Source organism: Sapajus apella, unplaced genomic scaffold, assembly GCF_009761245.1.
Source record: "Sapajus apella isolate SASKATOON/1434 unplaced genomic scaffold, GSC_monkey_1.0 scaffold161, whole genome shotgun sequence".
Classification (NCBI taxonomy): Eukaryota; Metazoa; Chordata; class Mammalia; order Primates; family Cebidae; genus Sapajus; species Sapajus apella.
In genome coordinates, this window is record NW_022437101.1 from 1,550,850 (window position 1) to 1,566,633 (window position 15,784).

Genomic DNA, 15,784 nt, shown 5'->3' on the forward strand with positions numbered 1-15,784 from the left:
ACCTGCATGCTCCATCTAAGGGGAAAGGAGCCTACCACTCCTCCAAGATGGTTCTCTCCATCTTCTCTCATAAAACCAAGAGCACGTTCTAGAATAATGGTTAACGTGAGCTTTTAACCCTGATTTGCATGTATGAACACCTGTAGGGAGGTGAGGTTCACTCTCTCCAAATGCAGCCCACCCTTGTCTTCACAATAGCCTAGAAGACCCAAGACCCATTTGCAGAGCTCTCTAAGGCTCTCCACATCCTAGCCAATGGCTCCCAAACATGGGGTTGTTATGAACTCCCTCTGCCTCCCTGACAGATTGATCCACCAGCAAGTCCTGGCATCCCTTCCCCTAAGGTTCATCTCCAACCCTCCGCCCCATCCCCACTCTCTGCCCCTTTGCTGCCAGCATTCCACTGGAGCCATTCTCACTTCCTGCTTGGACTGCAGCATGGATGCTGTGGGAACTCTAGAAGCTGCAGAGGGATGCTGGCATTCCGTGACTCGTTTCAGAGTCACAATAGCACTGATATTTTTGTTTCCAACTGCCTGGCTTGTCTGCCTCTCAGCTGTTTCCCAACTTTGATGATGGAAAGGTTACATTTTCAGGCTCTGTTCAGCTCAGCCCCCCTCTATCTAAGAACCCTGCCTGCTTAGAAAGAAGTTTTATTAATTCCTCAAACCTGCATTTATTTACTAGAATTGCATGATATGTACATTTTTAACACACATAGAGGAGGACACCCATACATATACATGTTTATGTATTAATTTGTATAGATTTGAGGTAAATACACTTTAAATGTACAGATATATAGATTGATACTTCTACAGATGATTTTTAATTTATTGGCCTTGCCAGATGACCCTTTCTCATCTCACCTTCCCCTCCTTCCCGTACGGAGTCCTGGAGGCTTCAAACCACAGCCACTTCATTAGATCCTGGCTGGCTGCAGCCATCTGTGACCTGCTTCACCCCTGCAGGATGCCTCTTCCTCCTGGTGTTTGTCCCCTTCCCTTCGGGCATGGTATTCTCCATGCTGTTGTGGGCTGTGGTGGGGGAAGCTGTATGTGTCCTGGGGTCCCAGAACTTAGAAGGCTGGGAGGATGGGGCTTAGTCCAGCCTCTGGCCTCTGCTAGCATATTGTCAAACTACAGGGTGAGGCAGTCATGCTGGAATGGCCCTGACTCAAGAGGCTGCGCCAGCAGACCCAATGACTTGTTAGGACTCCTTTCAGTCACTTCCAAGAGCTACTGCCCATTGGACCCTGTGTCCCCAGGAGCTGCTCTTATGGAGAGGAGCTGTCAAGGGGGGCTTCAGAGATCTTCTAATAGGCCTAGAAGGACATCCAGAAGGCAGCCATTGAGCTTGGGTATGCAGAGTAAGCCAGAGAGACCTCAATGTCAGGGCCCCTTCCCCATCTGCCTCCCAGATGATGTCAGCCTTTATGACCCAAGGAGAGGATATTGGCCTTCAGCATAAGCCTCTCTGTTCTTCACCTGGGAAACCTTGTGTGGGGCTAAAACAAAACCAGAGTCCAGTGGTGGTGTTGGGAAAATATGTCATGAGGTGGGGTCCGGGAGAGAACACCATGGTTTTGCTGTGTGTACAGAAGGTAAAATGATGGCTGAGAGTCCAGGAGCATTCACCTTCAGTCACAAGTGTTTCTGCCATTCACAAACCAGATGTCTTAATTAAAATGCTGCTAAAGGAAGCAAATCAATTAGCAGATCACATACAAGATGGTTCATTTTATCTTACACACAGAAAATTGCTTATGAGTATCACATTACCACTCTTGGTTATCAGTTAACAAAGGCTGCTAATGAACAGCATCGTTATCAAGTCAGATAAGAGATGCCCTGGGAGTCCAGGCAAATTATGACAACACAGCACTTTGTTCTGAAATATAGCTCATCTTTCATCACACATAAGGAGGGCAGCCCAATCCAACAGAGTTCCTGGAAACTGGAAAGGCAAAGAATATTCCGTGATGTGGCCCCCAAAACACAGGGTTAATATTACAAAGGAGAGAAATGCTCATGGGGCCTTAACCTGGTGGCAATTTTAGAATGACGTGGCTTTCCTGAGCCTCCACCAGTCATGTCTTTTATGCACCAGCCATGCACTTTCTAATAATAACCACAAAATAATTATATAAGGAGAAAAATTATAACTTACATTCATGGCCCTCTACAAGGCACGGCATCTGCTTTCTCATTTGGTCCGTCCTTAGCTCCATCCTTTGAATGTCTGAGAGCAGCAGGCCCATCCCATGAACACCAAAGGCCTTCCTCCAGTGCTAACCCAGCCTGCCATTTCTGCTCCAGGAGGCCAGTATTCATCGATAGGGATGGAGACTGTCCCAGGGACCCAATGTTTCAGGGCTCCCAAATCTTTAAGAAGGGATCTCCTGGCAGCTAAGAAGGTGAAGCTAATCATTCAACAAAGTACTGCCTAACTGTTAATAAGATGGCAGTGTGTAGGAAGCTATATGTTGGGTCCCATTCCCTTTTTCATGAGCCATTATCTGTGGTAGGTTCCATGAACATGGACACCATGCCCTTGCAGAAGCATGAACAGCTCTAACACAGGGTGAAGTTTGAGGTGTCCATCTTTTCCTACTGCAGGCGAAAGTGCTCAAGCCTCCCTTTGTGTAGTCCACTTCTTGCAGAAGAGGAATGATATTTTCCTTCAGGACGAAGGCGCTGTAGATTCTATTCCTTCTATTATTTTCCTCCAATATTCAGTCCATGTGAAAGTCTATTACCATTACTTGGGTGTTCAAACGCAGAACATCCTGAGATGGTAACTGTAGGCCCTTGTCCACAGGGCTGGACCCCTCTTCTCACGGCTGCTCACCTACAGCTCAATCACCTGTGCATCTCTGGAAAGGAAGAGAACCGTCTGGAAGGCTTATTGACAGAACAAATATGCTCTAATTATTGCATGTGTTTATGCAACTCACACAATTAAACAGGTATAAAAGAGCTCATCAGCAAAACCTGCAAGGTGGGACACTTCCTTGTGCAACACAGAAAAGAACATGAAGGCCTGTGGCTTCTGGGTAAAGGGGAGAGCTCAACCTGGAAGTTGTTTTCTGCCTGCCAAACCCGAGGCAAACAAAACCTCATCCACTTTGATGACAAAAAGAGAAGTCATTCCTTGAGGTGAATAGGCATATTTTGGGGAACACGTCACTTTCTGTAGTTGATGAATTTGCACAGACCTGGGCAAATGCTACAAGGAATAAGGTGGGCAGACTGTGAGAATGGAACTGGAAAATAATGCCTTCACATCTGAACTACAAGCTGTTACAAACGGCGAGACTTCTCCATACTTGGTGTACCAGCTCTGATGGAAGGGAAGGGCAGCATAAGTGTCTAAAAAAGAGGAACATGGAAGAGAACAACACATCTGAGTCAACAAACCATATCCTGATACAATAAAGCTTGCGCTGAAAGTAGGATGCAGATCCTGCTACGGGCCTCACTTATAACGCCATGCCTTGAAATCAAATTCACACCCTCACTGTAGTCTCACATAGACATCTAGAATATAATAGAATGGTATATATGCTTACATTGAATAATGCAAAATTGTTTATGACTTTCCATTGTGCATATTCAGTCACAGTCTCCTGACAGCTAAGATCTCCCCATGAGAGACCAGTCAGCAACATCAGGAAGGCAGGACAGAGTGAAGCATCTTTGGGACAAGCCACGTCAAAGGACATAAAACAGAAAGCCTATATCTGCCTACCCTATATTTGAGAACCAAGGACATGGGTCAAGGTCAGGGCTATGGAGCTTGACGGCAGTAGAGCCAATGTTAAAGACAAGAAAGACATTGGAAACAAGCAAGATATGGTGAGAGGAAGTGGTGAGAAAAGTGAAGGAACGGATTCCAAGCAAGGTCTCAAATGCCGCCAGGGGTTTGTTTCTTCTTTAAAGGATGGAGGGTCCAGAGGAACATGGGGTTTAGAGGCACAGGGGCTGAGCAGAGGGTTCATCCTTCCTAGTGTCTTTAACAAGCCCTGCATTAAAAGGCCCCTTCAAGTGTTGATAAGGAAGGGCTCTAAAGAGGCCGAAGCTAGCCAGGTTTGCACTTGAGATACCAATGCCCAGAGTGGATAGGCAGCCCAGGAAAGCAGCCTCTGCCCACCCCTGGCTGCCCTGAGCAGAAGAAGGGGCACTGCTGAGCTACCTCATGGATTAAGTTGTTCTCTGACAGGTAGCGATACCTCTGCAGATGGATGTATCACCAGCCACCAGAGAGCCAGGCACAATCTGGCCAAAATAAGGTAAGGCCAGCAGCATCTGGGGTAGCATCTGCTGGCTGAACTAATAGGTGAATTAGGCTGCATGTTACCCTAGGCTGGCATAAAGAGAAAGAGCAAGAGAGTGTTTCATACCATACGATTTAGTGGCTACTAAACCCAAATCTTTGACCACATCCTCCAAGAATCACATAGACCAAAAAGGAGAGAAGGAGAACAACAAAAACAAAAGTAAAACGAGTAACGACGGTGCCTGTACATTCTGGTCAGCACCACGGTGTATCTGTTTAGGATATATTAATGCATGCTAATAATAAAAAAAAATCTCTGGCAAAATCAAACACACATTTCTGATTTTTAAAAGTCAGTAAAATAGGAACTGATGAATGCTCATTAACAGGATAAGTTATATGTGCTTCAGCTCCAGAGGCAGCATCTTACTTCTCAGGGACCACTAGTAGATTTCCCATCAAAGTCTGGCAGAGGCATGTCGTATGCACACTTTTTCCACTATTATTTAACATTGGTGTTTTTAGCCAATGCAATCAGAGAGGAGAAAACAATTAGAGGCATAGGAATTTGGAAAGAAGATCTATATTTTGGCAGACGACATCGTAGTGTGAAAACTGAAGGGACAAAGGAGAAAACAGATAAATAGTAAAAGCATTCAACAAGGCAACCACTATAACATTAACATAATCACCCAAAATCAAAATACAATCAATGACCAGGTAGGAGATGTAATGGCGAAAACTCCATTTTGAAAGCGGCAAACGCAAAATACTTAGGAATAAATATAACAAAAAATGCAAAAACTTTATAAGAGTGAAATCTGAAAACCCTCCTGACACAAAAATAGCAACATACAAAAGCAGATAACTTTAATGAAAAAATTACCTTTTTTCCATGGAGAGCCACTTACCATTGTGAAGAAGTAAATAATCTTTCACTCAATATATAAATGTAATGTAACCCCAATTTAAATATCGAGATGTTTGCTTCTTTTTTTTTTCTGTGTGTTATTTTTCTTTTCTTTACTTTGGTCTATACAAAAACCCAATAACCAAAAAAACAAAGCAGTCATAAAACTCTCCACTGGGACCTCCCCTCCAGCCCCCATCCCATGAAAGACTTTTGTTTCTGTAGAAAGAGTCTGTAGTTGATTCAAGAATAGCTGGAATAGAATCGCAAGAATGTCCCCTGCAAAGGAAGCACAAGGTGTGTGCGGATGGAGGAAACCAGCTCTACCAGAAGGTAGAACACACTAGGAAGCCTCTCTAGGTAAGAGTGTGGCACCAGCATATCAATAACCACAAATACCAGTGGAAAATAAAGTCTAGAAATATCCCAGTACATATAGTAATTTAGAACATTATAAAAGTGGCAAATGAAACGCTGGGGAAATAGGGTGATTTTAAAAAATAGTATCAGAATAATTCAGTTGCGATTTGGGAAAAAGACAAAATTGGATCTGTAACTCGTACCACACACCAGAATAAATGCCAAATGGATCAGACATCTAAGTAAACAATAAAACCATCCAAGTGCTGGAGAAAATATATAGGCACATATATACATAAACATTTTCTAATTTTAAATTAAAATAAAATTAGAAAATGTTTACATTTTAAATTTAAAATTTTAAAATAAAATTAGAAAATGTTTACATATAGATGTATATATGTGTGCATACATATTTTCTATATAAAATTATTTTTCATTAAATATATTTCTTTAAAAGTAACACATTAAAAACAAACTAGAAACTATTGAAAATAGCAACTTCAAAGCAGTAGGTAGGAACAGGGTGGAGTGGACACTTACAGGGGAAAGATTTCTCTGAGTTTATCTTTTCACACAGTTTATCTCTGAATCGTGTACATAACATGAGACTCAGAGATAAGTGGAGTAAACAAAACTATATAAGTTAAAATGTAAAAAGATTATAACAGGAAACAGTAAAATAGATACACACTAAAACAAGTGTTTCTGACTATCCAGTTGATAGCATAACCACACAGAGAATATAATTAATTCCATTTGAATACAATATGCTAGCTGTAAACGCTTAGAGGGCTAAATTCTAAGGGCAAAAGCCACTGCAAAGAAATGTGCAAGTTTATTGAGCAGGTCTATAGCTGTACAGTGCTCTAATTTCTGGAAGTATTTTGTGTGCATTATAGAATAGAGAAAATGAGTAAAAATATTATGTGGTTGAAAGCTGGGTTTGTACTGTGGAGAAGGCAATCTAGACATATGGAATGGGGAAAGCTTAGGAAAAATCTTATGATATTGAATTTGTAATTAAAATACATATTTCCTGACTGTCCATTGAAAGGCCGTAGAAGCAATGTCACCTCAGTAGTACACATGGTGCCCCAATCTTGGTTTCTAAAAATTATTCCATAGCAAAAATTAAAATAAAATGAGAGAAAGAGAGAGAGACAAACAGGGACCCTTGGGAAAATTAGACCCTTGTGCTGCCCTTGGGAGCAGGACAAGGTGAGCCTGAGGTATTGTGTTGTGTCAGAAGTCCAGCATGTGCTCAAAGATGAATGGGGTTCTGTCAAAAGGGCACAGGAGCCACCAAGAAGTGACTTGCACTGGCCAAATTTGAGACAATTGAGCATCAGAAAGGATCATGATGGTAATGGATAAAAATGCATTAAAAGCCACAGCAATAATCTTCAACAAATAGGAGAAGAAGAAAGACATAGAATAAAAAGTCTTTCTTCCAGATGAATGTCAGCTATTAAATATAGAAGAAATGCTGGAATTAGAAAGTCAATATTTTGTAATCACCAATGGCAATGACTGCTTCAAGCAGGATCATGAATAGATATAAAATCATTAGGTGAGGAACTGTTGGGGGTCAGAATATTCACACAGTGTCAAAGTGCCACCCCTCATATTATTCACGCATCTCAGAGGGGAAAATTCTAATCTCTACAAATGCAGAAATCTAGTGGTCACTCCCTTAACCAAGCAAAGGAAGCATCACCAACAGTGACGCCATACGACGAAAGATACACAATATCGTTTCGTGATATTCCCAACCAAAAACTTCAATCTGAATCTACTCCAGAGGAAACAATCAGACAAATCTAGAAAATGGGACACTGTATAAGACAACAGGCTGAGGGACTTCTCAGTCAACAAGCCATAAGGGTAAAAGGCAGAGGGGTTGTTCAACACTGAAAGAGAGTTAAAGAAAAGAAAAAACAAACACAGCTCTTTTTCTGGATTGTAAAATAGCACAATAAAAAATACAGCAATAAAAGATACTTCTGAAATAACCAGAGAAATTTAAACATGAACTAGATAATAGATGATACTAAATTTGCATTAATTTTCTTAGGAGTAGTCATTGTATTGTGATTATACACAATAAGAGACACAATGGTGCTGTATTCAGGGGTGAAGTATCACGATATCTACACTAATTAGCAAGTAGGTCAGCCAAAAAAGGCTTATGTACACAGAGATAAAGCAAAGGGGGCACCATGTTAGTGAAGAGTGATTGTTGGGTTCTTTCAACTTTTCTTTGGATTTGAAGATTCTCCAAAAAGCAGAAGAGTGAGAGAAAGGTCAAGAGACCACCCCAGGCCTGTATGACCATCCTGGGCTGGTCGGACAGGGAGTAAATTCTCAGTGGGTTCACCACATGCACGGGCCTGAGGTGAGGAAAAACCAAGCTGGACAATGTGGATTGTGAAATAACGATCCTCAAAATCCTGGTGAAGATGCCTTCATTCCTAGGAATCTTCATTCACAGGCTCAGTCAATCAGGGTTCTGAGATCCTGTCCCTTCCTGTGGACGAGCCCTCCACTTGCGGGCTTAGTCCATTCTGAGAACCCAAAGCAGCACTGAGAACACCCAGCACTGCAAATACCCAGCCAAACCTAGCGTGATGACATGAAGAGAAGTTTGGGAATTTTTCATCAAATGGACTAAATTGGCTAGTTATTAGATTGGACACTATCAAAGGATAGGAAGCTGGGGAGAGATAGCAAGGGGAGGGATGCCAGATGTAGGTGATGGGGAGGAAGGCAGCAAATCACACTGCCACGTGTGTACCTATGCAACAATCTTGCATGTTCTTCACATCTACCCCCAAACCTAAAATGCAATAACATAAATAAATGGAATAATAAAAAAAAAAAAGGATAGGTCTTGGAGAATGAAAAAAAGCTTATCCTATTAAAACCCCATTTTCTCAGCTCTACCTGGGCAAATGTCCCACAGCTTCAGTTTAAATCTTGCCAAGTACCGCTATGTCCCAAAGTGATGCTGATTCCTGGCTAGTCTCACAGCTATTCTGGATGAGGGCTCCTGGCCATGGCCATACCTGCCCATCCGCGTGACCAGGGTAAGGGAGAGGCCATGCTGAAAACCCATGCAGCCCCATGGAGCAGCACCTGTCTGTCCTCCTCTTAGTACAAGTGATCACGCTTATGACTCACCTTTTGGAGAAATTGTGGTTTCGCCTGCAAAACAAGATAAAAGGATGTTCATTGCCTAAGTCTCAGACGATAGAAAGCAATGCAAAGCTTGCTGCCGGAGAGTGGCTTGTCTTGTCATTAGCTTGCTCTTTGGGGTCTGACTTTCCTATGACTCAGCCTGACTCCATCTAGTGTTAGTTTTGGAAACTTGAATCCTGCCTCTCCTCTCTGAAAGTCCCTCTATTTTCAGAGGAGCTCTGTTATGATACTTGCCAAGAACAGCTCCCTACACTTGGTGAGGGCAAAGCATTAATTACCAGGGGTATAAACTCCCATCCAGCCATTGCCTCCCAGCCCCTCTCTCTCCTGGCCTTTATTTCTTGCCTTCCTCGCCCACCTGCTTCCTCCAGCATCCCTTCATGTTTTTTCATGAACTTTGCTTTCAGAAAGTTTATTGTTGAATAACTATTGAAGTCATCTTTCCTGGATTATGGAAAATGCCTTCTATAGCCCTGATGGCTCAAAATAACCCAGAACTTCCAAAAAAACACATATAGCAGAGATGCTCCTCTTAGATGACCACGCATAAGAACATAAAAAGCATAGTGACTGTTCATTCAGCAGTGTTTTCAAATGGGCTTGTGTTGTATTGCTCACAGCAGCATCTTCCCATGTGTGTCAGAGTCCATCATGAATGACCACATGGACATACATACACATATACACAGACACTGCATACACACACACACATGCACACACACACGAGGATTAAGGATCAGCCTTTATGAAATTTTTTTCTATGTGAAGGCCATGGCTAAGATGTCCCTGAAGCATGGTCAGCTCCAAGGTCTGCCAATTTGCAAAGCAAAGTGCTTTAACTCAAAGGGTCCCTCAATGTGCACCCGCAGTTTGGATGGTCAAGGGAGCATCCCTGTGCTGACTAGAGCTCCAGCACTTTAGAGCCCTCCTTGTGGTGTGGTCTTGTGCTAGAAACTCCATGTGTTTCAAGATTCCTGACCACAGGACCTGAGCTGGTCACAGCAGTCTATGTCCTCTGCCTGGGTACCTAAGAACCCAGAAGAGGGCCTCTGAGGCCACGTGGTGCCCAGGTCTTCATCATGGCCAACACAGCCCATCCACTTAAAACAGGCTTCTCCTGCACTCCTCACCACAGATGCTACCTAGACCCACAAAGGCAACAAAGGTTCTAGGGAGTCAATCCTTCTCACCCTTCCAGACTCAATCCATGGCCTCCTCATGTCCTCTGAGAGCCCTGTGTGAAAATCCTGATAGCGGTCAGTCCACACTCATTCTACGGTGGGAGAGGCTGACTCAACACTCAACCCCCAGCCATCTGAGTGCCGCCCTGGAGTCAGCGGGTACCGGGACACCCTACTGGCCAGGTGCTACAGCTGTATACTCAGGAGAACCTGTCTTTGTGCCAATCCCCCTAGGGCTAGAAGAAGACAGAGCTGCCGCAGGGTGAAGGCCCCTTAGGACTGGGGGTGGGAGGAGGGGCATGAAGAGCTGGCCAGCATGGAACTCCACTCTCCCACATCAGTGGATTTGGTGGCACTGGGAGCTGTTTGGCATGTTTCTTCTATAGAAAAGAATGTGACAACTTCAGCCAACGTGGGTCTGTGTGTGTGAGTATATGTGTGTGTGTGAGAGAGAGAGAGAGAGGGGAGAATGGTGGGGGGGGAGAGAGAGAGAGAGAGAGAGAGAGAGATGGGACAAGTGGCATCTTTAGTCCCTCAACCTGAAATATCCCCAATTCCACCACACATTTCCAAAAGCCCCCTAAAGCTGGTGACCTGCCCTGGGTGCAGAGAATGTGACATAGCCAGCAAGAGGAGTCTGTGTGGCCACCAGGGCCTGGAGACCTCACAGGCTCTCTCATCCTAGGTTGGCCACACATCCCTATTTCCCAAGGATGGTCCAGGCTCTTGTCCATCATCCTGGTGCAGATCTTTTTACAGAGCCTCTTCCCACTCTCACAAAGCCCTGTCTTGGATGATAAGTTATAAGGTCACCCTAGCTGCACCCTGTCTTCTCTAGCCGGGCCCATTGGAGTGACAACATGCTTGGGGTGGGGTGATAACATGGGAGGGGACAGAGAGAAGGAGAGTGAGTCAGAAACAGAAGGAGAGATGGAATGCTGGGAGACAGGGTTGATGAAACATGCGTTAATGCTTCACAATTAGAAGCCACTGCTGAAAACTAGAATTTCTGAAGGAGGAGAAATCCTCAAAAAAAAAGTGAACTAAGAAAGTCCATACCCAGCTCATTCCAAGGGCATGACCTCATGAGGGCTGATGAGTCCTGACCCGCAGCCACAATGCGCCATGCGTCTACCCCTCATGTAACCGTTAATCCATCCGTTCCTCCAATAGACACTGCTTGGAGATTACCCAGTCCCAGGTCCCGTGGAAGACACAGATGGTAAGACTGGGCTCTGGGTACTTTCTAAAAGCCACTAAGCCTGTGTCAGCCCAGACCTCTGTCCTAAATGCCAGTCACTTACTAGACATCTCTACGTGGAAGTATCCAGAAACCTCAGGCTCACCATGTTCAAAAGAATATCATCTCACCCAGCCTATTGCCCAAAGTTGCTCCCCCACCAAATTCCCAAAGGGCAGCAGCTCAGAAAAAACTCTGAGCTGTTCTAGGTTTTTTTCTCTCCTCCAGTGGCTGCCCCAGTCCCTCATCCCAGGTCCCTGGGCCAGCTCCTCCTTAACTTTGTTCCCATCTTTCATTTTCTCCCTTGCCTCTACGCGACTTACTCCAGTAGGGCTTTGCAGCAGGCCCGAGTCTCTGTCTGGACTTTCAGCACATCTTCCTGGCTGCAGCTGGGTCTCCTCCATGCTACTACACAACAAAAAATATTCTATCCCTCCTCTGCTTAGAATCCATCAGGAGGTGACCAGAAGTTTCAGGACAGATTTCAGACTCCTTTGCTTAGCACAAGCCCTTCTGATCGTCCATTGTGTAGAAACTACTTATCTCTCCAGCCCTTCCTTCCACATGGCCGCATGAAATACTTGCTTCTGCCACAATGCATGTTTTTCAGCTGCAGGTTTTACTCATGATGCCTACATATACTAGGGTTCCCTCTGCCTTCGTGAGCTTCTCTTAGTCCTTTGTCACGTAACCTGAGGCTCCCCTGCACCTCCCAGTGGCTACACAGCCCTTTGCACCCCCAAGACACAAGGCAACACACGCTCAGCCTGCCATAGCCCTCCCAGGACCCCCACCACCCCAAGTGTGTGGCCATCACCTGGGATCTGCTTATCTGCCTTGTAGACGGGAGATTGTCCTACTTCTTTCTCTTTGATCCCCAGCACCTAGCCCATGGCCTCATGCCCATTTATTTATTCATTCATTCAGCACATACGCAAGTACCCACTTCGTCCCTGGCACTGTGCTAAGTGCTGGGTTACAGGGGTGAAAAGGAAGACCCTACCCTCCCAGAGCTTACATTTTAGAAAGAAACCCTTACAAAATAGACAAATCAATATATCATATAGCATCAACTAGTGCAAGGAAATATAAAGAAAACTAAAGCCAGGCAAAGAGAAGAGAGTGGTGGCTGGGGTAGAGGGGGCATTGTACTTTAAATAGGCTCTCTACAATGCAGTGGTGACACTGAAGCAGCGATCTGAAGGAACTGAGGGGCGAGGCTTGCAGCTTTCTGGCAAAGACCATTCCAGTGACAGAAAACAGCAAGTGCAAAGGTCCCTTGGCAGGACGGTCCCTGAAGACATGGGCTCTGCACAGAAAAGCAGGTACCTGAATGCCAGCAGAGAAGCCAGGAAACCTGGGATAAACCACGTGTGACCTCCCAAGTGACAGGGGCTAGAGACCTCACTCTGAGTGGTGGGGTATGCACTGAAGGAGTCCCAGTGGGGGTGGGGCAGGACCTAATCCAGGGTGTGCAGAGGCGAACCCTACTCCCTTTGATGATCGCATCATGTGGCCCTCACTCTTGTGGTACCTTCCCACTGGTCTAGAGGAGGAGAAAGTGGAAGGAGGGGGCCATGGGGTGCATTCTAGTCACCTAGAAAGCATGCCAGAGTGCACAGAAGGCTGGGGATGACAGGCAAGGGAGTGGAATGACCAAGACAGGAGAGAACACGACACGCTCCCTGACTGTGTGGGCAGTGGCCTTACCTTGGGGCTCTCTTCTTTAGCGGGTCAGTGTCTAAACAGAGAAAGCCAGGTATTAGGAAGGAGGTCCTGTGAGGAGAGGTGTAGAGCGTTCCCTAGAGCCTTCACCTTTCCCTCCTGGGTCCTCTCATTCACAGGTAAGAGATCTGGGGCCTGGCTGCTGTGTGGTGAAGAGGCTGTTCCCTCTCCTTATTGCAGGGATACAAAAGGATAAGCAAACTCAAGGATAAGCAAACTCCCATGACCTATTAAGCCCCTCGGGTGATGCACATGCCAGCACTTTGGGAAGCTTCCTCCTCTCCTGGCCCAGACCAGCCCCTTCTGCTTAACCTCAAAGATGATAATCACATCCTCCAGAAAGACAGTGGGGTTCTTTCCTCCCCAGAAGCACCCCATGGAAAACTGCGCTGTCATTGCGCTGAGCTGTCTAATACAACAGAGGATGAGTTTGGGGGTGACGCCCTGAGAGAAGGAGTGCAAATCAATACTGCATTTCGGGTGCCAAGGAGGCGGAGGGCTGTGCCACGGTGTATGTCAGCCAGCTTGGTTTCTATCTGAGGGGCTACTCAGTACTGTTCAGAGAAGGACTTTCCCAATTTATGAAAAAAAAAAATGCATCTTGACCCACACAGGCATTGTCAACAGAACCTCCCACCTCCCACCCACATTTAGGACCGGACTTGCTGCCTCCTGGGACTGGGTTCATCTGATCACATCATTTGGATGAGAGAACAGAAATTTCTGTGTGACACCAATTTCAGTTCCTCTCCCACCTTTCTCCAGGAAACATGATTCTCAGGAATACCAAGAGCAATGGAAAGGAAAAGTACAGAGGGAAACAGACAGAGAAAGACAGAGAGACAGAGATAGAGAGACAGGAAAAGGAACACAAATAGAGAGACAGAAGAAAGAGAAACCGAGGCAAAGGGATAGTGAGAGAGACAGAGATACGGAGATGTCACTCCCTTCCTTTTCAGCCTGTTGGGCTCTGCCCTTATGGGTTCATTCTTGCTGTAGCCAGCATCAGGGAGTGGCCCTGGGTGCCTTGCTGGGTGGGGCAGAGCCAGGCCTGAGCACCGCATCCCTCACCACTGAGGCCCCCAGGCGGGCTTCTCAGGTCGGAAGAGTCGTCGTCAAACAAGTGCCTTCTGATCATGCAGATCTTCAGGGCCAGGAAGCCGGCAGTTATGGCGACGCCCACAGCGGTCCCGATGAGGGCATACTTGAAATCTGAAACGCAGGGAGGAATTGAACATGGGCTTCAGTCACCTGCAGTTCCCTCTACATTCCAGATGAGGTCTAAAGCATGCATGTTGCCTGTAATACACCCTCCCACCGGCAGAGGCCAGCCTCACCTTCCACTCTCCCTTGGGCCCCTTTGCTCCCAGCCTCTGCCCGCACCCCATCCCCTCCTTCCAAAGCACCATCCCTGGTTCCTTCAGGAAAAGGTGGGATATTGCTCCCACCTTTCGAGGTTCCCTAAAACTCACCCGGCTACCCCCACCCCAGATGGTGAGTCGTTCACTTCTCTGGCTGCCTCCCAGCCCTTCCTCACTGATCCCTTAGTTAATTCATCCACTCATCTACTGGGTGTGTGTTAATTGCCTCTCTGTGGTGAGCACTGCAGGAGAATGGATGAGGCCTGTGTGGTCTTTGAGGAGCCTGCAGTCAGCTGGGGAGGACAGGGAAGGAGCTCATGATGGGAGAGGCTGAGTTGGCCTGGAGTCATGGGCTCCCAGAGTCTTCTCAGAGGGTGAGGCCTGCAGACTGTGCCTGGCTGGCACGTGAGGTGCTTAAAGGGCAGAGAGGCTGGAAGCTCGCAGGTGGAGGGAGGCACCGACGATGGCTGTGAGCCCGGCAGAGCCTTTTCTCAGGGTCCACAGCTGCAGGACAGGGCTCTGTGGGTGCTGGAGCCACGCGTCTGTGGCCCTGAGGTCTCACATCCCCTGCGTGGACAAGTTCTAAGGCAAGACTTTGTCCCCAGGATAAAGCTGTCAGCCTCTCAGGGGGCCTGGAGGTGAGGGTGCCCCTTTTCCTGGGCTGACAGCAGGGAACCAACTCCGCCAGGGCAGCCCTCTGCCTGTGTGTCTGGGGGCTCCTTCCTGTCCCGACCCTGTGTGCAGAATAGCATGGGGAGCCACTTACCGATTTCAGGCCCAGGGGGCTTGCCCGTTGCCAGCACTTGAGCTCCTCCTACATCTGCCAAGAAAGAAGCCCCAGAGCCTGGTTAGAACAGAGCACGCTGTGGCCCCAGCCACCCAGTCTCACAGGCCTGGGAAAGCCTGCCCCAGGTAGCCCCCAGAAGCACAGAGGTGGGCTCCCAATTGCCATGGAGCATCCTGGAGCCTTGCTGAGACATCAGAGCCCCCTCAAAACCCGGACCAGGAATGCATCTGCACCGAATGCAGTTCAGTCAGCTGTTCAGCACAGTTTACAAGACCAGCACTCTGACCCAAGCCTGCTCCACAGGCTTTCCTGCGGCTCCCATGGCCCTGCTTAATCCAGCAGGACTTCGGCGCTTCTCGTTCCCCACACAGCCAGGGCATCTCCTGCCTCGGGGCCACACCCTCTGCCTGGCCCCTTCTTCCCCTCCTCCCTTACGTGGTCTTGGCTCCATGCCACTTCCTCCCTGACTCCCCAGGCCTGGGTGAGCTGACCCCAGTGTGCTCCACAGCTGCGGTGCTCGCCCGACCATGTTGATATGCAACACGTTCACATAGCACTACTGGGCACCAGGCACAATCCTGAAAGCTTCTCAGATATTAGCACATCAGTGAGTCTTCCGGCTGGTCTCAGCCTGGGTTGCATGGTCCACGTCCAGCACTCAACGCAGTGCTCAGCCCACAGGAGGCATTAATAGATGAGGAAGGAAGGAAGGAAGGAAGGAAGGAAGGAAGGAAGGAAGGA

General features: G+C 46.9%; 1 protein-coding gene across 9 annotated transcripts in view; it reads right to left on the reverse strand.

Moving 5' to 3' along the window:
* Window positions 1-734: 734 nt before the first annotated feature.
* The window catches only part of TMEM273 (transmembrane protein 273), a 36,920-nt gene continuing 21,870 nt past the window's right edge, over window positions 735-15,784 (reverse strand). Inside the window, exons 2-6 of one of the 9 annotated variants that reach the window (XR_004265068.1) lie at window positions 15,023-15,076; window positions 13,967-14,107; window positions 12,881-12,911; window positions 8,732-8,996; window positions 735-2,875 (exon numbers count right to left, since the gene is read on the reverse strand). Coding sequence is in view for 6 of the 9 variants with exons in the window: in XM_032266844.1 (XP_032122735.1) it covers window positions 3,229-3,371; window positions 8,732-8,755; window positions 13,967-14,107; window positions 15,023-15,076 (362 nt within the window). In the remaining 3 variants the exon portion in view is untranslated. Of the gene's footprint in view, window positions 3,372-8,731; window positions 8,997-12,880; window positions 14,108-15,022; window positions 15,077-15,784 lie in introns of all 9 variants that reach the window. The other 8 variants (XM_032266847.1, XM_032266846.1, XM_032266849.1 and 5 more) reach the window with 8 other exon arrangements.